Source organism: Oryzias melastigma, linkage group LG11, assembly GCF_002922805.2.
Source record: "Oryzias melastigma strain HK-1 linkage group LG11, ASM292280v2, whole genome shotgun sequence".
NCBI classification, from domain to species: domain Eukaryota; kingdom Metazoa; phylum Chordata; class Actinopteri; order Beloniformes; family Adrianichthyidae; genus Oryzias; species Oryzias melastigma.
In genome coordinates, this window is record NC_050522.1 from 10690734 (window position 1) to 10715994 (window position 25261).

Consider the following 25261-nt stretch of genomic DNA (forward strand, 5'->3'; position numbering starts at 1 on the left):
ATGAATATTTTTTCACTTGTTAAACTATATATTTTTCTCCATTAATCCAGTCTGCCTCTAGGAAAGTCATAATCTTCTTATTTGAACCCATCGTTTGACTTTATTTCAGATTATTTTATATTGACAGCTAAAATATATGTTTAAAATCTGAAAAAAGTTAGTTATTTTTTCGTACAAAGTATTAAAACTGAAAAGTTTCTAATATTTTCAAAAAAATAAAATCAGAGAGATCAGATTTGAGATTTTCCAACTTTTACTCTATTGACATTTGTATTTTGAAGTTACAAAAAAAGATGGATCACAATTTTTGAAGCTGGCGTTATTTATTTCCCTGTAACCGTACATTAATTTAAGCTTTCCCTTAAGCATGATAATTTTTCTGTTTTGGTTGCATTTTTTTCTTTTTAAAGTGATGGTGTTAATATTAGGAATTCAATGACCCACTTTCCCTACATTTGGGTAAAAGTCAAGGGTTTTGTTTCAATTTGATGTATGACTTGAATATTAGAAAACACCAACAATAAGAAAAAAAATTTAGTAACTTTTTTTAAATTAGTTAATAATCGAATAACAAGGTTGAAACCTTTGTTTAATGTGGAAATTGCATTATATGAAATTACTTGTGATAGGTGAAACTAGATGTTTTAATGCTTTAAAAACTACACAAGTTATACATTTTTAATAGGCAGATAATAACACTTTCACATTTTTCTCCTTAAAGTTTGAAGCTTAGTTAAATAAAAAAAAAAAAAAAAGAATTCCAATATTATTGAATAAAAACAAAGATATGATCGCAAATGAAGATTTGTGTGATTTGTCAAACAGAACACATTCTGAACAGGATATACTGTATGGATTGATAAAGTCAACAGCCAATCAGGACTCAGAACACAATGCTCTGTAAAAGATATTTGCAGATTTGTTCCAAAAAAAATTGGCGAAACAGCGAGAGACCTTGAAAGGTGATCCACGATATAGCAAGGGACCACTGTATTGTTGTTTAACAATAAATACGTCGACACTTTTAACCGAAACATGCAGTAGAAATGCAACAATTCCTTTTTCCCACAATTCGGTTCAATGATATAACATACGGTTCAGTTTTAAGCCGAGGATTGTGGCATCCCTAGTTAAAATTAGCTCATTTACTTTGATCATCATCACAGCACCTCAAAGCGGCACGGAAATAATGCTCATGTGCTTTTAATCTGTGAGTAGTTCTCATAAAAACTAATGAAGTCAGTAATATTTTCAGGCTTTGTAGGTCTGTCCGGTCTGCCTTGTCTGTCTGTCTGCGTTTTGGCTTTTGATCTGACATGCCACTCCTGTGGTCAACTCAAAAATGTGGTCAACTCCCTTAAAATAAAATAAAAAAACCTAAAAGTTGACCCTCTCATGTCTTGATGTTGTATAGGGACATTTAAATGTGACTGTTTTCTAGACACTGGATAGTATTGTATCTCCCTGCCTCGTTTGGAGCTGCTTTAAAACATGTGAAGAGTTGACAACTTCCTAAAGAGAGTTGTTTCCTTGTAAAGATCGTTCTCATGTATGTGTACGTGTGCGCGTGGTCGACACGGCTTGATCATATGGCTGCAATATGTGAAGCCTCTGTGGCTGTGGGGAGAAAGTTTAGGGAGAGAAACAGTGGAAACACATGGAGAGAGGAGAGTCAGAAACGTCCTGTTCAACTAGCTGGAATGTATCTCCCGTCTTTTTATTGATGGTTTGATATCCTGGAAGACATGAGGAACAACTGTTCCGATTTTTGTGGGCTGCCATGGATTTGTCTTTGGTCATTTTGAAGCAGGAGCTGGTGCATTTTAGGGGTAAAAAAAGACGGAAAAAAATTTAAGTTTCTTCAAGAAACCTGTGTGGATTTCTTCTTTTGCTATCTTTAAGAAGCTAAATTTAAAATGAGCATCGCAAAAGGGCGAATCAGAACAGAACAAATTAAAAATTACATAAAAAAATAACAAGTTAAATCAAAAAGTTCTACTTTTGCTGCATTTAAAACAATGCTTTGTTACAAAAACAGTACAAAAATAAAATATATTCAAGAAAGGAAAATAATTCCAGAAAAGTAAAATAAATTTTAAATTCTAAATTTGATGTAAACAACACATTTCCTCACTGACAAATGCTCTCAGCTCACCGAGCATCTCAATGCATCACCGCTGCCTCCTATGTAAATAAATCCTACAGTCAGTATAATTCCAAGAAGAATTATCATGAAAGAGTTAGCGTTTTTTAAACTCTCAACTCCTATTCATTTCTAATCTCTAATCCCATTTATTTTTGATTGCGACTGTCCCAACTATCGTTGTTTCCAATAAGCAGGAAAAGATAGCATCTATTAGAGCAATAAGCTGCTATTCATCTCGGCCCTGCCTGCAGTTCAGATAAAGAAAAACACCCATTTGTCATGGATAGTTTATTTAAAGAAAAAAAAACCTTCTTCGAAGCTAACTGGCTTTCAATTGTGTTGCTAGCATTTTTTTTTATAACCCAGTCTCCTGTTTTTCTCATATTTCAAGGTCACAATTGTTTTTGACTTATTTTACTGTCCAAGCATATTGTTTTGGGCCTTTCGTGACTTTTTATTAGCTGCCTGCAGGGATCTGAGTCCATGATCGTGTTACATTTACTGGAACTAGAAATGAGCGTCTGTTAAATGCCCAAAATGTCATCCGCACTATATCTGTGGTTTGTACAGTCTTGTTTAGGCTTGAGTTGGCCTCCAACATCTTTGTTCTATTTTAGATTATAAGATCTACATTTTTGATGGCCTGCAGTAGATAATCAGCACATGGTCTTGGTTAACAGCAGGATGAATTTTTTTTCTCCTTTACCCATATATCCTAGATAGGAGACAGTTTGTCTTGCAAGATGCAGTAAAAACTGATAAATGGTGTTTTAGTGAAATGTGTTTACACCCTGAAAAACAGTTTTTTTTTTTCCTCAGGCCTTTGTTATTAGAAGTAATAAGAAAATCACTTCCTGCTTTTTCTGCATAGACTTGCGAGTAACTGAAACCTGCTGGGTTGTTGTTGTTGTGGGATGCACTTTGAGTTGTGAGATCTTTGATTCAGCAGTGTGTGAGTCACCATGAGGCTTCCTGCACATAGGCATGTTCAGTAGTCAATCACTAGTTTGAAGATTCTTCAACTTCTGGCAAAGATTGAAGGATTTTACTTGACTTTTGTGTACTTAAAGAAAAAAAATCAAAAATTTTTTTAAATAATTTGTTCCTTTTGTATTGCATTTTGATGTGTTTGCTTTGGATTTAAAATGTTTAGTTGCACTCACAATCTCCATCAAATAAGGTTTCAAACTTTAAGCTATTTCCAAAATATCTTCTTTTTTTTGCTCTTAAATAATTAAACTATTTTGGGTAAAAAACCCTAAAATGTTGCATACATGTGATGGAAATAAAAAGAAGATTTAATCATTGAGGTAATAGTTCAGCTAGTAAGAAAATGCTTAAAAATATTTAATCTAGCTTGTAAAAAATGTTCTCTTGGTGGGTCCACATGAGGCTCATGCTAATAACAGTTTATGACAAATACAGAGTGTATTTGCTTTTCAAGAAAACAAAATATCATACAAAAGTTTGTATTAGCTGTCAAAATGCTAAACTGAAATGTTGTTCATCTTAGGGGGAATTACCTCGACACCATAAATCTATTAAAAACAGCAGATAATAAATAACACTTAAAAAAACAATTGTTGATGTTTCCTATACTGTAGCACTCTTGTGTTTATTTAAAACCAAAACATGAGATATTTTGTTGTCAAAAACCCTTAATAGTACTTTTTTTATTTACACCTGAAGGTATGGTTGGATGTCCCTCTCAAAATAATAAATCAGTGCAAATTTGATTTACAGAATCAATTGGATTTCATTGATGGTTCAATTCCTTATTTTTTAAATTCTTTTTACAAACACAATTAATAAAAAAAGCAATTAAGATAATGATGTACTATAGGAGCAAGTTATTATATGAATTTGACTAATCGACTTTACCTGTTTTTTAATTTGAAAATTGGTTTGATTTATATTTTTTACTTATTTCAAGTTAAGCCCCATCAGAGAACTGTCGTCTGTTTTTGCATCTGAAATCTGATTTAGCTGGGACATATTTTCCTTCAACTTTTCTAATGTAAAGTCTGTCGTCAAACGCTCTAATAAAATGACACAAACTCACAGTAACATTCAAGACGTGCCGCACACAGCGATCAGAACTTGTGTTACAGAGTGCGCTTCTGATTCCTATGAGGACCGCTCCATCTGTGCTCATGTGCAGGCTTTCACACAACACCCGGCGGGCAGACACTGAAAATGAACTATGGAAAAATGTGGCAGTGGCATAAGTGGCATGAATTTCAATGTGATTTACTTTGTAAGCCTCTTTGTGTTGAAGCTAAAAAGGCTGCGTGGCTAGTACATTTTGAGAGCACAATTTACTCAAGTATGGCGTGCTAAATCCAGCAAAAAGTTATTTTATTTATTTATTTATTGTATGTAGTATGTGGAATCTGCTTGGGTAGTGTTTTTTTTTTCTTTTTTAGCCTACAAGTGAGTAATTTTGATAAGGTTTCCACGGCAGGTGCTGCTGTGAATCAGCCCATCTGTTAGATTGTGATTTTTCTTTCGGTATGCCATACAAACTACAATCAGTTCTAACAAAACTCTTCAAAATAATGGAGCAAAGGGTTGTCAAGATTTTTTGTGGCCTTTTTTTAAATGTGGTTGCTGTCTGTTAACAACAAATCTCATATTTTTCAGTAAAAATCCCCTTAGTTACTGTGTTAGTTTTGCCTCTATATCACATCTAATGTTCAGTTTTAGTTAGCATTTCTTTCTACCAAGTTTGGCCTTGTTGATAGATGGCTATCTTTTTTTCTGAGAGTCTGAACACACTTATCTTTTTCCTTCAAGGTCACATCTCATTTGCCGCTCACCTATGATTGAATTGACTTGCTGATTTGTTTATATCTGTGTTGAAGGCTAAGCCTTCTCAACAGCCAGACCAAGAAGCTGTGCATGTGTGCGTGCAATCACAGCAAATTTGCTTCATGTTGACTGCATCACATTTTCCATTTGTCACTTGAAATGCTTCTTTTTTTTGTGAGTGTTTTGCTTCTTTGTACTATGGTGCAATGGCTGTACAGAATTTATACTGCTGGTAATGCATGCTTTTTATTAACTATTAGACACCAGAGATATTGGCGACAGCACCTAAATAACACACTCTTTGGCGTACTGACTGTATTTAACTGTTTGAATTTTGACGCAATCAGCTTCTTCTACACGTACATTTAGTCCTTGTAATGGAGAAATGTTGAAAAAGTAGTGTCTTCGAATTCCAACGGCACTAATACTTGATGACGTCATCAATAGTCCCTGGTCAGCTACGTTACTGCGTAGCTGCTAGCGCTTGGAAAATACATAACACTGGTTTAATAACTTTAAAAAGTCATACTAAAACAACAACTCATTACTTACATTTAGATATAAACTTCTGTGCTTCAAAGCGCACCCATGAGAAGAAAAGCGTTTCTCCACGGCGTGACGCGGCTCACCCTAATGGCGGAGAGATATAGAACTCAAAAGCTTTGCCCTTTACGCTTGTGCTAACCTAGGTATGTTGACGTTGGGAGTGGGGTCATCTGGACCCCACAAGACAGTGAATAGAACTGTTTTTCTTTTTTTTCCTCATGATTTTTGATTTTCACTGGTGTCCGTGGCGGACGTGAAACCCTGCCCACTTTTGACCACTTTTGTCATGGGAGGGATAACACGTCAATGTAAGGCTTCGGTCATCTTGACCCCAAATGATAGTACGAGGGTTAAAAGAACTATTTCAGACACCCCTTTCCCTTCAAATGCCTTAAATTTGGCTGTAGAGAGATGGCGCAAAGCCACTTTTCTCTGCAACAGAAACGACTAGAATTATACTAAACAGTTTAAGAGTTACAGTAAAATAATGTCAACATTGGAGCTAAAGCTTTGATGTTAAAGGGTTAAACTGACTGTTGTGTTGTTTCTTTTAAAGTTGCTATTCGTCTTTTATTAGACCTAATTATTGTCAGTTTATTAAGGGTCTGACATTATTATAGCTTATTATTGGCTGTCTTTTATCGTTTTTCATACTTGGACAATCAGAGAGGGTCTTCCACTTCTTCTTTTTCTACTATTTAGCACATGTTCGCATATACAGTTTAAAGAGACTTGATGCGAAATCTTAAAGTGGTGCAAATCTTGTGAATCGCGCATAAAATGGAAACGGTTCATTGCTAGTGTCCTTATAATGGCGCATGTGGATTCCCATCATGCCAGGAGAATTGCTTTTGCTAATCTTTATTCGACAAACAAATGCAGACGACATCAGGCTCGTCGCCGTGTGGGGCGGTGTGTACATAGCTTTAGCTACTCGCCCCTCACCATTACAATTTTAAGGTATCCTTTTTTTTGTATGCATGTGTGTTTATGTCTTTATGGGGCAATTTATTTCTTTGTTTAAATGGTCATTACTGTACCTGCTGAGGAAAAGGACTCATTTTTGCTGCTTTTTAAAGCACCCGCCCGCGCACACTTGCACACACACTTGCAGCAGCCCATTAGTATTGTAGTCTGGGATCAGGCTAAAACATCTGGTGGCTGAGTAACTTTTGAAAGTGGTCTTTGTCCTCAGTCTGCGCCTGCATGTATGCGTCTGTCCGTGTGTGGTTTTCTCTTTGATTGTGTTATAAGAGACAGACTTTTTATGGCGTCCCGTCAAATTAAAACAATGATTTAAGTTACTGACATGCCACTTTTGTTTCTTTTTTCCAATTCAAATTAAAGCAAGTAGCCTTTATAACTTTTTGTGTTATTTTAGTGAAGTTTGGTTTCTTTTGTCTTCTTCTGCTTGTAAAAAATAAAGATTAGCAATAGTGCTGCCCCTTACAAATAGCTGACCTAGCTTGTTGTGTAGTTGTTTTTATGTAACTGGAGGTGGCTGCTACAATGGAGAAAAAGAAAAGGAGGATGTCACAGAGATACACAGATTTCTTCAATTTGCCTCTGGTCTAGCTTGACGTTTCTATCTGAAAAGAGCAGCTGAGACAGTTTGGCAAACTTTTTACCTGTTCTCTGCAGCTTTGATTTTTCTTTCTTTTTCTTTTTTTTTTTTGTTAAAATAATTCTGCAGGAGCAGCTTTGGGCTTTAGAGGCTCCAGCTCTGAAGACAACTCTAGCTGATGCCCGCAGGGCTTCGCTTCAAACCACACAACTTTGAGAAGCGTTGGACTAATTTTCCTTACAGGAGGAAAGAAAGCATGATACATTTAGCCACATTGCAATACCTCAGTGGATCTTTTTATTGTTTTTGAAGTTTATAGTCTCATATTAGTCAAAGAAAGAGACATTATTTTTTTTTCAACTGCTTTAACCAGCTTGTATAATATTTAGTCAGCAAGAGCAATTTACTACTTTGCTAAACCACAAAAACCTCATTATTCAATGCTCCAACTTTTTGATTGCAAATACTTCTTGGTAATTCAAGCAATCACTGGCTTTTTCAGTGTTTCAAGTTTGGGAAACTGCTAGTGGTGTATCCAAGCAGTTTTTTTAAAAATTGCATTTTGAAGCTGAAAAGCATGATGGAAAGGGCAGAAAAAATTCATTGTGTTTTAGAGGTACAGTGCGCTCTGAAAGTACTTTTACACTGTGAATCGGACAACTTAATAGTGGCTAAAATGACTCAAATGCTTCACGTGGGTCACTCTTGAGTTATAACGTAACCTCTTCTGGTTAACACCTGTAGACCTAAGAAAAGATCACCATGCTTGCTCAAATGTTAACACTGTCACAGTGATTATTGTGAGAGTTGTGCTCTAAAAATAACCTGTGACAGGTGAAATCCACAAAGTAGGATTTTAGAAAGACAAGCTTTATAAATTTTCCTCAGAAAGATTTGTTCAAACTTTCCTCTCTTGTTTTATAGAAAAACAAGTCTATTACTATAGAATGAAAACAAAGGTCGGCTCATGATTGAAGATTTATGTAAATTTGGCAAACTGAATGCATTCTATGCAGGAGACAGCACGGAGCATGATTGACAATGGTCTACAGCAAGTCAGAACACAGTATGCTAAGAAAAGATAAACTCTGATTAAGCGATGAACTCATGTATTCTTTAGTTTTTTCTTATAGAAACTTTTATTACTTGTTTTAGTTTAAAAAAAAACCTTTCCTTATTCTTAGGTTTGGATCAGAAATGTTACAAAATTGCATACCAGCTTCACTTGTGAGTTCAATATTTGGACTACTGTTTCTGATCTTATATGGAGGTTTATTTCCAAACAAGAAGTTTTGAATTATCTGTAGTTAAATGTCCTATTCCTATATCAGTTACATTTAAATATTAAAATATGCTGAATACACTGTATGAGTGAGAGGAACAGTTGATATAGTAATATATGGATTAAATAGAATAGCTACTTTATAGGGGTGTAACCATTCATTTTAACAAAAAATGTATTCACATCATAATTTGTGGTTGTTGATATCGGTTAATTTTGATTGATTTGATCCGATTCACTGACTTAAGATCAATCTAGGACATCTTTTAGCCAAAAATTCCACCAGTGTGACTCAGTGAAAAATACCTGGTACTGAACATTGGAGTCAAATTTTTCCAGATTGTATTTCTTGCATGATAATCAAGTGGAAATCAAAAATGTGAACAAATAAACAAGTAAACAAGAATTAATGTCAAATCCATTCACATTTTAGTTTCATAAAGTTCTGCCCACTGTTGTTTATCCACATTAAAATCATACTAACAGAACATTATATGTATGGTAACGTCTTTGAAAATGTCAGTGTTCCCACATGTTGGACTGTAATGATGGCTTGATCAATTTTTGCCGTCATCTTGTGCGTTGTCCATTGGTTGTTTTTACATTATAGTCAAATAAACCTACAATGTCTTAATTCAAATGATATTGTCCAATTATGATTATGGAATACCTCATTTTCTGGTTGCATCGTAGGAATAAAAAATCGGCGACTACTAATACTTTATGATCTTCAATTTCTGAATCCTTTACTTGTTCATTCATTTGTCTGTAAAATCAGTTTTCCCTGTGAAGAGTTCAGTATTTTTTATTGGTTGTTAAACTTTTAAACAAAGTTTTTGCACGAGCTAATAAGACTGTAAATACTTGCCGATGAAAGTTAGTACAGATCTGGTAAATCCAAATTTATTACAGTTGGAAATCCACAATAATGGAAACAAATTAATTTGTAATACGATGGTGGTGTTCCTTAACCAGTTTACCTCTGACCAGTAAAATTTTGAAAACTACTTTACCGAAGTAGTTACAAGCTAAAATGTAAATATTTAACATTTGTAAAGTATGGCAAGCTTTTCTCAATCGTAACTGATGCAAATTATCGCAAAAAAATTCTTCTGAGCTCATTAAGCGGAAGCAAACTTTAGAGATTTGCCAGATTTATTCCCATCAGCATTATTCTTCTTTCCAGTCAAAAAAAAAAAAAAAAAAATTTGGAGTCAGCATGTTTTTTGACTGTCTCTAAAAGAGGAAGTTTTTTTCACATCAGCAGTCACAGGCGGTCTGCTTCTCTTTCTTCAAGAATCTCATTTATAATACTTGTCACGGTCCGTATTTGTGTGGAACTTCTTTTAGTTTCATATCTATCTTGTAAAGGAAAAAAATATAAATGTAAAAAGTCATCTTAGTGGTGTGTGTTTCAGTGTGTTTTTGCAAGTCTTCACTGTGTTAAAAAGTGGACGTGCATCTAGATGGATGACGGAGGGAGGTGGCTCTGTTTTTGAAATGGAAATGAGGGGGGCACACATCTGGGGGTCTTTCAGACCTTTGTGCAGGAGCACCAAAAGGGTGGGTGCCAGAAGCCCATGGTCAGAAGTGTGTGTGTGTTGTTGGGGTAAAAGAGGGGGTGGATGAACGTAGGACAGATGGATGGTAAAAGGAAATGTAGTTTTTAGTTTATTAAAAAGTAAGAAAGAGGAGATAAGTTATCGCCACATGAAGATATTTTTTGCTAGCTTAAAGCTGCAGGGGGATAGAAAGATGGAGAGGAAACGTGTAAGAAAAAAAAAGTTTAAATAAAACGGCCTGCGATCAACTCATGAGAACTCTAATATATGACATAAAACAGAGTTGAAACAAGTATTAGTCATAGAAAGAAGAAGAGATGGACATCCAAAGGACAGACATGTTTGAATCTAGTAAAGAGGGGGAATGGTGGGGCGAGAAAAGGGGGCAAAAGATTGCTCGCTGTGGTAGAAAACTTTACGGCTGACAGTTAAATTTTCCTCAGGGTCTATGTGTGAGAGCGAGCGTCCGGGTGTGTGGAATAGCTCGGTGGGGGGCACGCCGTTTGTTCTGCAACATGGCTTTTGGGCTTTTTACTTTTTCACACACAAGTTGTCCCTATTCCTTTTTTCTTCAGGGGCCAATTTCACCCAAGCTGTAGAAGCGGTTCGTTCTTTCTCTTTTTCTTGCAAATTCTCTCTTTAAGTGGTCAGAATGAACTCCTCTGTCGTATGAAAACGTCAGCACTTTTCCTGTTAGGGTGTAGTTTAACAAAACCAGGGCAAAGCTTGCGTGATTAAAGGTGTAATCTCTTTAAATAACCACTCCCTTTTCTGTCTTGTATTCTTCCATTCACAGTGACATTCATCATCGTGTACCGCACATGATTGCACTTCACTTTCAGACACTAATGGTATTTGCCACATGCAACTAAAAAGCTCAGGCAACTCTTGTAATAGTTAGCAGTTATTGGGTTCAGGATGAGTTTTTGCCTCGTGTTAACAAGAGGACTACTTTGGATTTATCTTTCCAGCTTCTGAGAGCAGCTTTATGTCAAGTAGGGTGAGATCAAACAAGAGCTCTTTTGTGTATTTTACCCTTCAGTAAAATTATTTGACTTATTTTCTTATGGTGTAGTTGGGGCTTAATAAGGTGGCGATCTGATTCGATTCACAAATCAAGATCGATTCAAAAATCTTTTACAATTCTTACTATTCAATCTAAATGTGTCTGAATGTTTGCTGTATGTCTTTTTATTGGATGAAATAAAAAAATAAAATATGTGTATTTAATCACCATTGATTTAGAACAGAAATAATTAAAGATATCAAATAAAAACACATGATTTATCAAGAAAGAAATGGTATTTGTCACTTGAAACAATATTGCACTTAAAGATTTTTTTTGTCAACTTCCTATTTAACTACAGCAGGAAACAAAACATAAATGTCACTGTTATTTTGGATCATTATGCAACACATCCTGAAAATGTTCTCCACAGTTTTTTTCATTCCTCAAAGTTTTTCTGACTATAGTTCCAGTAGATGGATGACAAAAGTTAATGAAGACACAGCAGCACTTAAATAAAAATGACTCTTTAACAGCTAGAAAACAGGCTTTACAAAGCAACCTTTTTCATCTCATCAAATTGATCACATTATTTTAAGATTTTAAATGGATATTCATCACATTTTTTATTCTAATCTATTCATTATATATTTTTATATTTAATACAAATGTGCTTCTTTTTAGAAATTATTACAGTAACTGAACTTCAGTCTTTTTTTTCATTTATGTTGATGGGAAAAACACTCGACATCTTTACTTTGAAAATAAGTACACTTTACTCTGAAGTTTATTTACTCCAGGGGACAGTAGCACATTTTGTTTGTTTAATTTATGTACTTAAATCCCAACATTATTCTGCATTTTATAGAGACGATTAAATTGTTTAAAGTGATTTTTTTTTCTACACTCTACTCGACTGGAATAGTTTATAAAAAAGACTGGACACTTTTATTTCAAAGACACTTTTTTAAATGAATCATAATGATAATCCTACAGAAAAATGTTGCTGTAACCTTGTTTTATCATTCTAATTATTTTTATAGTTTTTTCTGATTGTCTTGTGTTATTGCTGTCTTTTACCTGTCTTCTTTCTGTCTCTTGCAACTTGTTTTTGTTATTCCTTCTCAACATTTTTTTCCTTGTGGGAGGCCACAATTGAAAATACGATTTTTTTTTTTTGTCTTGATCTGTCTTGCCTGGATAAATAAAAGTTAAATAAAGTAAATATAAAGAAAGCAGATTGGCAATCTCGGATGTTGCAAAAATTTGTACTCAAATTCTCAGGAATAGATCTGAATTTTTGGATACTTCTTACACTATGCTAAGAGTTTTGAAGAATTTATAAAGCCTCTCCTGGATAATACTTGGGAAGAGGCAGCATTATATTTTAAATTTAATACAAAGGTAGAGTTAAGAAAAGAGGAGTGACACCATGAACTGGGACCAGGAGCTGAATAAGTGGAGCAAATGTTTGGGGGTTTGTTTAGCTCTGTGCTGTACATTAGCCTTTTAAAACCCATGGAATATGGCGACAAAGCTCTTAAGTCGAGTCAATTTGAGACTGAGGAAGTTTGGTCACAACAGCTGCAGCTCACACCTCTATTCTCTGCTTACTTGCTTTATGGGTTCACACTTTTGAGGCTGTGAACAACAGTTATCGAGTCCAGACCATAAATGACAGCACGTGCAATTTATGGCTTTGATTCAATAAAAAAAACAAAAAAAAATGTAAATAAGCAGCTGTTCACAGGCGGTTTAAGGGGAGAAAACGGAGACAAAGAAAACGTTTATCTTCTTGAAATCCTTCTAAAATTAAGATTCAAACACTGGTTTCTAGAAAAGTGTATACATCTTAGTAGAACTAGAATTTTACGTTCCTATTTTACAAGGAAAAATTATCTGTGGGATAATTACAGTGAACCATAGTGGTCCAGTTTTTTTTTACACCTTTGTGTCTTGATGCTAGCAAGCAGAGCGTCTGAAAATCTCAGTGCAGATACCCACTAGCGCTCAGCTGGGACACACTGCTGCCCTCGGACAGCGTGCAGATGGAAGGCTCTAAAAAGAAGTATAATGTCAACATTGTAAGTTTAAAATGTTCTTTTGTGTGTGTGTGCGCGTCTGCATGCAACCATCTGAAGCTCTTCCAGACGTTTTTCCCATTGGGCCTGGTGCTTACAGGAAATGTCTGATATTCCAGGAGTGGAAATTGTGTGTGTACGCACATGGGAAAGAGTGGTGTTGAGTGGCAAGTGTGAAGCAAAGAGAATATGGACCTGTATGTGTGTGTGTGTCTGACGTAATGTTTGAGCTTACCCAGACAGAGACAAACCAAACTGTGACACACATAGACGTACAGGGTGTGTGTATGCGTGGGCTTTAAAATCATCAGATAGGTCTGGCTAACCGCTCAGATGTGTGTGTTTGTGTGCAAGTAGTTTCTTACAGAAGTGCCGTTTGTTTTCCATATTTTGGGGGAAAAGACAGCTAGGCAAGAGTCAACAATCAACTTGTTGATTTATGCAGCTACTAGTTCCTTCCATTACGCCTACAACCACCACTGAAGCAGAGTTTGTTCTCCATTATTTTTGATGTATGAGAGTTTTAGTTGCAGAGAACAAGGTCAGAATCAACAGTCCTGTGTTGATTTATGCAGCTCCTGCTTCCCTGCTCCTATCGTACATCAGTGCAGGACATTAACACCGTTCACAAGGCAAATGCGGGTTCGCCTTTAACTGTGGTAGGTGAGTTTCTCTCCTCTAACAATCACTGCAGCAGTTTACTACTCATCGGGAAGCTTTATTCTCATACTTCTGAGATGTAACAGGTTCCTTTAGACAACTTTCTAGTTTTATTATTCTGAACATCTGTAAATCTTTGGTAAAAGACATGAGTGCAACATTCTTAAAAATTCCATGTACTTTAACCCTTTTAAATCAGAAATGTCACTGGCTAGACCTAAATAACACACGCCACCATAACTAGTATAAGTCTTCAACCAGTTATGCGATCAACTGATTCTGATATGGAGAAAAGCAGCTTTCATTACTAACGTAAAGTGTTGCATAATAGGAAGAAACTGCTATTCTTCAGAATTAGCAGATTCCCATAAATTGCGTGAATGGTTGAAGAGTTATAATGTATTTGGTTGCGGGCTGCATATTAGCACAAGGCTGTTTCTCCTGCTTCAGAATTTGCTGGAATTATAGTCAATGGTTGAAGAGCTACGGCAGTCGAAAGTGTTTGGCAACACTGTTGCCAAAACTCAGATGGTATTTTAAATATGTAACCCTTGTGCTGTCCTAGGTATGTTTACGTTAAAAGTGGGGTCATCTGGACCCCACAAGACAGTGCACTTTTTTTTTGCCAAGGATTTTTTTTTATCCTCACTAGTGTCCGTGGCAGACATGAAATCCTGTCCACCTTTGTCATGGGACAGATCACACATCAGTGTAAGGGTGGACCCCATAAGATAGCACAAAAAGCTGTTAAACTTGTTTTAGGAACATTTAGTTAAAAGAAATGATATTGACCTAAAAATAAAGAGCAAAATTTCTCTGAAGTATCGGTGATAAAATAAACAAAAGCATAACTTGCATCCTCTTACATTACATGTCTTAAAACTTACTCTGAGCATCAAGAAATTATCAATACTACTGCTATGGTTCCTCTTTAATGCACAATGAGGCACTGAGAGAAAGACTTTGCTTTGATGGAAAAGTCAGTCTTCAGTAACTTTTGTTTCCCCTATGTTGAAGCACAACGGGAAAGCTTTGGGTGTTACTTATAGTTCTAAAGAGACAAGCCACACCCACAGCTGGCACATAAGCAGCTGAACAATCTGGTTGTTCAAGGTTACTTACCCACGAGTGGGTCAAAAGATTTGTGTCCCATTTAAGAAAAAAATAAGATGCAACATTTATATTTTCTCCTGTTGTGTATTATTTTCTGATCCATTTAGACAAAACAACTTGCCAGAAAACCACATTTAAGAGTATACTTATTTAAGGACTGGATTGATTTAGGTAGATATTAGAGGTGTAAACGATATTAGATATGTATCGGGCAGCGGGATTGACAGCATTATCGGTTAGCGATGTAGATACGTATTGAAAATTGATCGAGCAACTGAAAACCACAGATATGAACAAGATTATGTTGGTTAAAAGGTAAAAAAAAAATCATGAAGTGAATTATTAATTTTTGGCAAACTGCAGTTTCTCTTTCTGTTTTTTTCTACTGTCTTTGTCTTTTTATGTTCCTACGATGCAAACAAAAAGACGTTCGATCATAAGCTTGTTTCTTCCATGTCAATACCTAAAAGCATTTCTCTGTCCAATGCCACACATTATTATTTAAATCTTTAAATTCCACATGAATAAGAAGTGTATATAGATTTTAGTGTTTTTGATAAAAGAATCAGCCTGTATCACCAAAAATTTAGTACAATCCTTAACTTATCGATTTAAAATAAATTAAATAATTAAAATAAAATTGGACACTAGTGTGATAAAATTAGTAGATTTAGACGCATCTCTTAAAACGTGTTTTTAACATGTTCTTGTGGCAAAATTAAGCTCAAATTGCATTTGAGTTTTTCTTTACTACAGTTGTTGTGAATCCGTAGTAGATGAAAAAATGTGTTCTTTGAAAAAGATTGCATTTGTTACAATTTCTGCACAAAATTCAGTGTTCGATTTCCAATAAACTCCAGCCGTTCTGCAGAAACCTTTTTCTAGAAAACGCTGCATATTTTTGATTTAGGCAAAAAACACACAATTACAAAAAAAAAAAAAAAAAAACCCACAATGGATCAAAAGATGATCAGAGTGGGACCATTTCATTATTTATATCTTGAATCTGCTTAATTTTAGCTAAGAGAATGTCTCTTAATAGTCAAATGTTCTGCATGATGTGTATGACAGGCAGCATTACCTACTTTTGACATGTACTGTATATCAGCTGTTGTTTTCAGGTGCTCCTCCTGCTTTTGATGTTATCTATTTCCCAACTACTATTAACATTTTCTAGCTAAAGGAAACTTGATGAAATATTTTTTCACTATTTTAAGAGGAACTTTAAACTCATTTCCTTTAAAAAGAAAAAAAAAGCACCATGCAGAAGAAAATGTAGATATGCTCTCTCAGACTTCTGTCCAATCCACAAAAAAAAAAATATATATATATTTAGGATTTAGAGCTGCATACAGTTTGACATTGTAAAAAAAGTTATTGCAAAAGATTATGAAAAGCCTTTCACACAGCTAAAAGTTTTTCTTTTTATTATTCATCATTGATGGAAGATAAGAGCAACCCTCTGCTTCTTTTGCACTCTGCTCATGATGAGTCATAAACTCTTTTAAATCTTGTTCCCTTAAATAATCAGTGATGAGTTTCTTTAGAAATTGATCATTTGAGTCTAAAAAATAAATCTAAATTTTACAATTCTTTTCCCCACTACAGCAGATCTGTTGAACTTAAATCTATGCTTTTTTTTAACAGTGTTCCCTCATTTTTCACAGAAACTACATTCTAAAAATACTAAACTAACAAAGCAGTAATAAAATCTCTAACAGTGCTACCGCAAATGGTGAATGGCATCATAGCGAGGTACCACCGTAAACTTGCTATAACGAGCATACGGTGGTACTGTAAACTGGTAATAGTGAAAGGTTTTTGTTCTTTTACAAAAATGCCAAAATTAACATTTAATACATTTTACTGACGAGCTACGTACATCAGCTTTTAGGGATTACTTGCTAGCATCCGACTCAAATTTTAGAACTAGTCTTCCCACGTTAATTTGCGGGGGATACAGTACGTTCTATAAATAACTCAAAATAAATTAAATTGGCCAAGTAGGAATAACACTGTATAACCCCTCACTACCCTATTCTCAGGCAAACATTATATTTTCACTCTTTTCTCTCTTGTTTCAATGCTTTAAGTTCAAAACTTTGTAGAAAAGCAAGTCAAGTATTGTAGAATGAAAGCAAAGATCTGCTTGCGATCAAGGATTTGTGTAACTCTGGCAAGCTGCACCCCGTGACCCTGAAAGGGATATAGCGGGATAAGAAAATTGATGGATGGATGACGAGCAAACTGGACGTGCTGTGTCTCTACTGGAGACACACACGTACGAGGTTGATTGAAAACATCTACAGCCAATCAGGACGCACAACACAGTGGATGTTTAAAAAAAACAATTCATTAAACAGTCAGACTGCAAGAGATGAACCACGATATAGCAAGGGAATACTGTACATGCTTATATTAATAATATTAGGTCTTTGCATTGGGGGATGTCCAATCATGCAAAAGTAACCTAACGGGGCTACTTTTTAATTTGGACACAAATTGTAGTTGGGGTGGATTAACAGTTAAAGTAGTACTGTAGCCGCCGTTTTCCATAAGAATGAATTTTTTTGATTATGTTTATTGCGTTTTAAAAAATCTGAAATATATGATTTAATCTTAAACTTTCGACCTGATGCTTACAAGGTTGCTTGGTAAATATCTTTAAATGTTAACTGAAGGATACGTTAATGAAGATTTGGTTTTACAACAGCCAAGAACAACATACGTTTTAAAAAGTACTTATAAAATATTTAAAATAATACTAAGAAAAAAAAAAGAAGCTAATCAACAAAACCTTTCAGAAAGAATTGTGTAGTGTATGAAACAATGTAGTCTTTGTGCTCTAATTGGTAGAACATGGAGCTTTAGTCTGTCTCCATTACATTAAAGACACTTCAAAAAGAACTTTCAAAAACAGTAATTTTCCTCAGGACAGGAAGAACAAAAATTACAGTGAAAATAAGAAAGAAACGATTAGTCAGTCCAACATTGCATTTGAAATGGAATAAACAAAATCAGAAAAATACAAAGATGCATCAAATGACTTGGATTAAAGCTGGAAAAATATAAAGCGGAGTGCGCTCACTTGTGTTTAGAGATAGTCTGTGAGTGTGTGTGTCTGCCGAAAAGCTCGCCAAGAGAAAGAGCAACTGAGTGGGCGCTGTGTGTGTGAGCATGTGCGTCAGGCCGTCATGAATGGTGTGTTTGAGATGGAGCGCAGTGCAGAGTTCCTCGAGCTGGACCAAATTGGAAACAGAAAAACAAACATTCCCTAGGAACCCCCGCTCCCCACCTCCCTCAGTCATCTTCTTCTGCTGGTTAGTGGCGCGGTCCAACCTGTCTGGGACAATGTAACGGTCTATAGTCAGAGCAGACCACACACGCTCACGGGGCGGTGTGAGGGGGGGAAGCCCGAGGGGAGAGTTTCAGCTACAATGACAGTTAAAAAAACAGACAGATGAAGCATTTGAAAATGAGAGAAAGCTGAGCATTGGATTGATGATGGGAAGGAGGGAAGACAGGTCACCGTTGATTGGCTTTAGATGTGAAAATAGGGTTTATATTAGGGAGAAAGTAAAAGAAGTGAATGAAAACGAGGCGGTGAAGACAGTGATGGAGCAAATAAGTCGACGAGTTCTATAGGGGAAATACTTGTACAAGTATGCTAAGTCTTTCTAAAACTTTTCTCTCCATTTTCTTTTTCTGCTGTTTTATTAATGAAAAGAAAAAAAAAGTTGCTTTCCAGTTTCCTTCTGCTTTCCATCACTGTTGAAAAAAAACTTCTTTCAGCTCTTAATTGCTAATACCAAGATGTGGTCAGTCCTAAAACAACAGGAAGCAGGTCTGTGTGCATGCAGGTTAGCTTCACGTCTGGCGGATTACAGCATGAGGTGCATGAGTCGAACTTTTTATGCCTGCTTTTTTTAAGCTCCTCACCGGTTGACATTTGCCATTCTCAGAACGAGGGGTTTCAAAATGACTCATCTTCAGTAATGACTCATACTGTCCTAAACATTTCATGCCAGCAAACTTTTTTGAACTGTTTCACTTTCTTCTCTCAGCCTTTCGATGTGTTCATTTTGGAAGTGTAGTGATGCATTTGAAAGTCTGGATTACAGGTGAACCACTGAAAAGTTAAATCTGGGAGTAAGAATACTTCCTGTATCTAATTCTGGGATTAATCTGTTCCCTAATAATAATAATGTAGATGTCAAACAGTGGTCTATCCTCTGAGAATATTTGATTCTCTGACACACACACACCTACATGCACACACATTGGTCAGCCTGTGGAAACTGGCTGAAGATAAATACAGACTCAGATTTAGATTTGCGGTAAAAGGCAGAGCGAGGCCGTAAGGATGGAAAGAAGAACGATTGGCACACAGAGAGAGGGTGGTACAGACATAGAGGGTGGAGTGATATTTGTGGTTGGGGCAACAAAAGGGGGAACTGAGAATTGAAGACCTAATGCTAAAGTTACAAAATAAAGGAAATATTGTTGTCAACGGTCACTGCTGCTGCAAGCTTGAAATGGAAAAATGACTTACCGATTGCTGCATTGTTGTGATTAGTAGAGCAAAAATGCTTGTAGAGTTAGACACTTCTGCAGTTTATGAAATTAGTATATTTGTCACAAAATTGCTGACACCTCTAAACTACTTCAGTGAAAAAGTATTAATCTGGACTGTACCAACGGTTTTTGGCTCTGACCCTTGACACAGATGAAGTCAATGATTGGAATTCATTGAACAAGAAATGCAGTTTACATTTTTTAAGCTTTTTTTTAATTATTTTTCTTTTCATTGCTGAAACCTAAACAAAAATGTAGGAGATTGTGCTTTTGTAATTTATTTATTATTTTTTTTATTTTTTCAATGCCATATAGGATTCCGTCGTTTGTCACGAGGGGTTACACTCTAGAAATAACCCGCAATATGTGACATTAGCAAAATATGATTACAGATTTTTTTAACATTGTAGAACCCCTTATTGCAGGCATACACTTTTCTCAAACATACATGACAATTTTCACACTTTTTCTTTCTTGTCTAAAGCCTTAAAGTTCAAACCTTGATTAAAATATAAGTCCAGTTTTAGTAGTAGAATGAAAACAAAGATCTGATCATGATCAAGGATTTGTGTGCATGAGGCAAGCGGAAGACATTTTTTTACAGGAAACAGGAGATTGATTTTCAAAAAACAAATGTTTTTTTTAATTGTTTTAATTTCTTAAGGTAATTTTAAAAATATAGAGGAAATATGGTGTATCTGAGAAGTACGTGCTCTCACTTTTTCCTCTCTTCCTCTTTTTCCAGGATGTTGACAACTTTAAAGATGGATGTAAACCAGAGTTGTGAGAAAAAGCAAAGAAGCTAGAAGACAGCACGAGACCCACTCCACTTCAACTTGGATCTACTACACATTTAATCAAACGCTGCAATGCTGGTTAGATGGACACCATGCAACAGCCCCAAAGCAGTGGCTGCAAATGCCGCTTGAGGTTTTAAAACACAAGTAAAAGGGCTGCCGAACATTTTTTGGTCCTGGTGTTCAGGGACCTATGAGGAGTTGACCTGAGGACACAAAAGGATAGTAGTTCAGGTCTACCATTTGATTTCTACTTTCCATTGCATCACTGTGGAGTACAGAGAAACAGTAGCTGACCTTTGCCCCTGGAGCAACTGTTAAGGTACCTTGTTGACTCGAGCTGCTTTAATAGAGCTGATGCCAAAGCCAGAAGTCTGCCATGGTGTCTTTATAACCTGATGACCAGACAAGGTAGGACTAATGTTTTTTTAAATAGTTCATTTAACCTTCGCAATTGCGAAAGTATGACAGTTGCTTACAATTTATTTCATTTGAAAATAAAACTTAATTTAATAAATTAAAAAATATTCATTAAACCAATATAATGAAATATTTTTTTATATATTATTTGAACAAAAATATTTCAGGAAATGGAAGAAAAAAAAACCCAGAAAAATATTGTCATGTTGGATGGGTGTGCATAAGGCAATGACACATTTACCTTTATTAACTGTGTTAGAAACATTTTTATCAAAAGAAATCCTGCTGAAAGTGACAACAAACCTTAGAAAATCATTATTATTTTGACGAAATTGTTTTTGTGTGTTTGTGTTTTTAATTGAATTAATAGGTGTGCTTAACCCCTCGAGAAATCAACCAAGATTTGTTTTATATAACCTTGGCTGAGTAATACACACAGTTAATTTTCTTAACAATATTACTACAGGCAGTTTAAAGTGTTAAAAAATCCTGACCTGATTCCTTGGTACCTTGGTAACATCACTGTTTTTCTAGTTATTGTGAACTTTCCTCACCTACAAAAAATATATATACACTTCTACTGTTGAACAATTGAGTTATGGCCAGACAGTTCCTGCTCATCCATCCAGGCTGCTCTGGTGCATTCCAGTTCAGTAAAGCTCATTAGCAGAACTCATTAGTTCCTCACACTCAGGAAAAATTAGAGGTTGCTGCTTGGTCAATTGGTTGGCAATGATTAAACGTCTCACCAAATATCTAAGTAATTGTTACCATGAGTATGATATTAACCAAGGTTTTTTGATAGATGTATTCACTGTAGTTTGTCCTAACTACTCTGGATTGCTAAACGATAATGACTGACCGGAGGATTATATCAGTGTTAATGTCTTCATTTGAAACAAGCATTCTGTGGTTGTCTTTGCTACATGCTCACGAGTTAATATACTACAGACCATGCAAGGAAGATGTACTATTATGTAAGTAAGAGTGGAAAGCTGCGGGTGGTTTGTGGTGTCAAATGCATCATAACTCTAGTAGTGTTTTTTTTTTTTTTACACCTACGTTGTTTTCGTTAACCAAGATTTGCTGGAAATCTTTAAGTGTGCAGTTTATGCTGTGTAAGTTCCTTTGGGTATAGAACGCACTGTAGCTTTCTGCCCCTATATTATAGCTTATTTTTCGAAGACTCTGTTCTTTGTTTGTACTGATCATCCTTGTACAGAATACTTATCTCCTGTGGACGAATATACACCATTTTAGTTTGTTTCTTTGGACAGTCTGTTTCATTTAAGCACCGTAGGTGTGAAAGGTCACTTGAAAAGATATAAAAGGAATCCTAGTCCATCTGAAAATGTGTTTTGGTTTGCTTTCAAATAAACTTTGTTGAAAATTTGGAAGAAATGGTTGAAAAATTGACTTTTAAAATGAAAAGAATATTGTATTTGGATGGGCTGAAGATACAAAGTTAAAGGAGTATGTCTTAAGTTAGAAAACATAATCAAGGCGCACTTAAAGGCCTTCATTTTGTCAAAAGAAGCATAGTGCGCCTTATAATTTGAAGCCCCTTATTTGTTGACTCTGGTTTCATTTAGTGATTTCAAAGCGATTTTTAGAAGGACACGGCGCCCTGTCAAAAATGTTTGGCGTTATTTTTTGAATATGCTAATGCAGCTAATGTGTACTGGTGTCAGACTATGATTTTATTTATTTATTTATTTATTTATTTTTACGTGCTACTAACAAAAGTTGTGAGTTAGCGTAGTCACTGTTCCATTTGTTTTAGCTATATAAATGGTTTTTTTTGTTGTACGAGCTGCAAAACAATGTTGGGAGTTTCAGGTATAGACTATGCTAAGGCTTCTATCTTGGCTAACATGTTACAAACAAGTTCTAGAGTATCTGTGAATGCAGGTGACTGTTGTTCTATCCTAGGTATGTTGATGTTGGGAGTCAGGTCATTTTTTTAAATGATTTTTGATTTTCACTGGAGGTGGTAGACATGAAATACTGTTCACCTTCATCCACATTTGTCATGGGACAGATAACATGTCAATGTAAGGCTTGGGTCATCTGGACCCCATAAGACAGCACAAGGGTTAATGAAGTCTGACTGACTTGTTGCATTTGTCTCGCTTAATAGTTTGGAGACAGAAGTTTGAAAATATGCCATTTACTGATGGTGCATCATAATTTGGTGCTAAGATGGTGGAGAAAACATTGTACTCGCAAGTGTTCGAATCAATTAGAAAAAAATGGAAGCAGGTGTTGTGATGATGCTCTTTAGAACATCTAGTTTTTATGGCCCTAATATCTTACAAGGAGAAATTGATTTAGCTTAATAACTGAGGCCATGTTATCTTCTTCAAGTTATTTATTTTCTTAGTCAGTTGCTCATTTTGACCAATAATGCTCCCAAACAAGTATCTGTCATTACTGCATGACATTTAGAGATGGATAAGTACAATATGTGAACCAAATGGGAACAAGAACGTATGAAATTTTGGCAAAATAGGGTCAACTAAAGGGAAAAAACTGCCCAAATATTAATGTTTCTTTGCATGCCACAGGGATACCTTCTGATTTATTTACACAAAATGTGTCAAAAGTAAATTACTGTTGTGGGGTGTAATGACCTCACTTCCTTACAGCTTTACAGTAGTTTACAGTGTTGGTCTTCACTCATGACTTTTGTGTGAATATTTCAGTATATCTGCAGGCTAGTGAGACATATCCATTCATCATGCTGTGCAGACGGAAATTGGGCACACAACGATACAAACAATGGCAGCTGCAGAACAACAAAATATACTAAATAATTCCTATAAAATATATTAAATATGCAAATACAGATTTACAAAGAAGTATTAATTTCTTAGTTTATTAATGAAAGACTAATACAAATGACATGGAATCAATCAAAGGTCGATACAATAGGTTTGTGTTTGCTTCTTTGTGCTCCTTTATCAACTCTGTTTGAAAAAATTGAGAAATCAGTTATGGCTGATACATGTTAGTATTGAACATATGTACATTTGCTTGAAAGGATATAAAATTGTCACGGAACTATTGGTTTGAATGGGAATCTGTCTGCAGGTATGCATATTGCATGTAAGATCTAGTCTGGGACAGGCAGATGTGGGTGTGTTTGCTTTTTTCTTCAATATGCCCCCAAACTTGTGTTGTAGCCAAGTGAACAAGTGTTAACAAGCTCTTTGCAGGCTGTATTTATTTAGTCCATATGCTGGTGATCTATACAGCTGTGTGCTGCCTCTAGTCTGTCTGAAAGAAAAATCCCCATGCTGATGCAGCCTTGTGTGAGGTACAGAAACTTCTGCTAAGTCAGCTGCTGGGTCTGCTTATCCAGATGAAATAGTGTGCTGTGGTAATATTTTTTCTGTATACTTGTAGGGCATATTTCTCTTATATTAAACAACTTTTGCCCAATATTAGTCATTTGACAGACTTGACGTACACTTTTTACATCATGAATTACACCCTTTAATCTGCAGGATTTCCAACTGCTTTATTTACGTTTTTCAAGTGTTGTCAGAGTCTTTCATAGACTTTTACATTTACAGATGGGACTACCCGGCCAACAGCACCAGAACCACTAGGCAAAATGTTAGGATTGATGCTTTATGGAGCTGTGAGGCCAGTGGCGTATTTAGATGTTGTACCAAGCAGCCACTACAACCAACTAAAGCCTTAGTTCCATGCACCCATTCAGGGGTTGACCCGTATGGGTACTGGGGGGTTTTCAGTTGTCCGAGACTGTGAGAGTCATAGACGGCAGTGACTGCATCTTAACCCTTGTGCTATCTTATCGGGTCCAGATGACCCCACCCTTTCATTGATGTGTGATCCCTATACGGAGGAATAACAACCAAGTCACTGGGATGTAACAAATAGTTTAACCTTTTTTTTTTTTTTTTTTTTTTGCAAATTGATGTGTCCCGCCAATTCCAAGTCTGACTAAGTCCATCAACATAATGCAGAAGGTTTAACAGTACACTGCTGTGTTGGTTTAATTGTGTTTCCAGTGGAGGGAATGACTATGGAATAATGATGGCACAAAATATTAACTGGAAAATTAAGTGTTGGGAAACTCAAAATAACAGTTATTTACTTGATGCTTCTAGGTAATATACATTTATGTAGTTGGTGTGCTTATTTTCAAGGTATTAGTTGTGTATATAGAGAGTTTTGCAGTAACAAGATTTTACTTCCTTGGGGGAAATTGACGTGTTAGAAATTGTCTTTGCTTGAGATTTTGACCACACAGGAAAGGTTAGGAACATTCTCTTCTTTTGTAATTTAGATGTCTATTTTTCTGTAACTTACAATGTCTTTTTTTTACATTTTCTAACAGACATACATGCCCTTCAGTTCTTTTTATGTTATTATTTTTTCTTAGTTAGGTATATTTAATTATTTAAAATCAAGTTAATTAAATAACTACATCCCATATTGCAAAATGTAATTGACATTAAGTGGTCCAAAGGGAAGTAGAAAGTGTGATATTTACGACAGTACTTCATGCAATTCTTTGTCTTTAAAAAATAAAAAGAAAAGAAAGAAGAGCCAAAGTGAGTATGTTTTAGTAGAACATTATCAAGACCTCATATAACTGGGAAGAAATTGTGCCCATTTGTATTTAGACAGTTATTATTAAACTGGGATTAAATGTAAATGTCCTAA

General features: G+C 35.5%; 1 protein-coding gene across 3 annotated transcripts in view; it reads left to right on the top strand.

The window, feature by feature from the left end:
- trps1 (trichorhinophalangeal syndrome I) overlaps positions 1–25261 on the top strand; it is a 132886-nt gene that overhangs the window by 2004 nt on the left and 105621 nt on the right. For all 3 annotated transcript variants that reach the window (XM_024298416.2, XM_024298431.2, XM_024298408.2), the window contains exon 2: positions 20092–20554. In XM_024298416.2, coding sequence (XP_024154184.1) covers positions 20542–20554 — 13 coding nt within the window. In that variant the 5' untranslated portion in view covers positions 20092–20541. The remainder of the gene's footprint in view (positions 1–20091; positions 20555–25261) is intronic.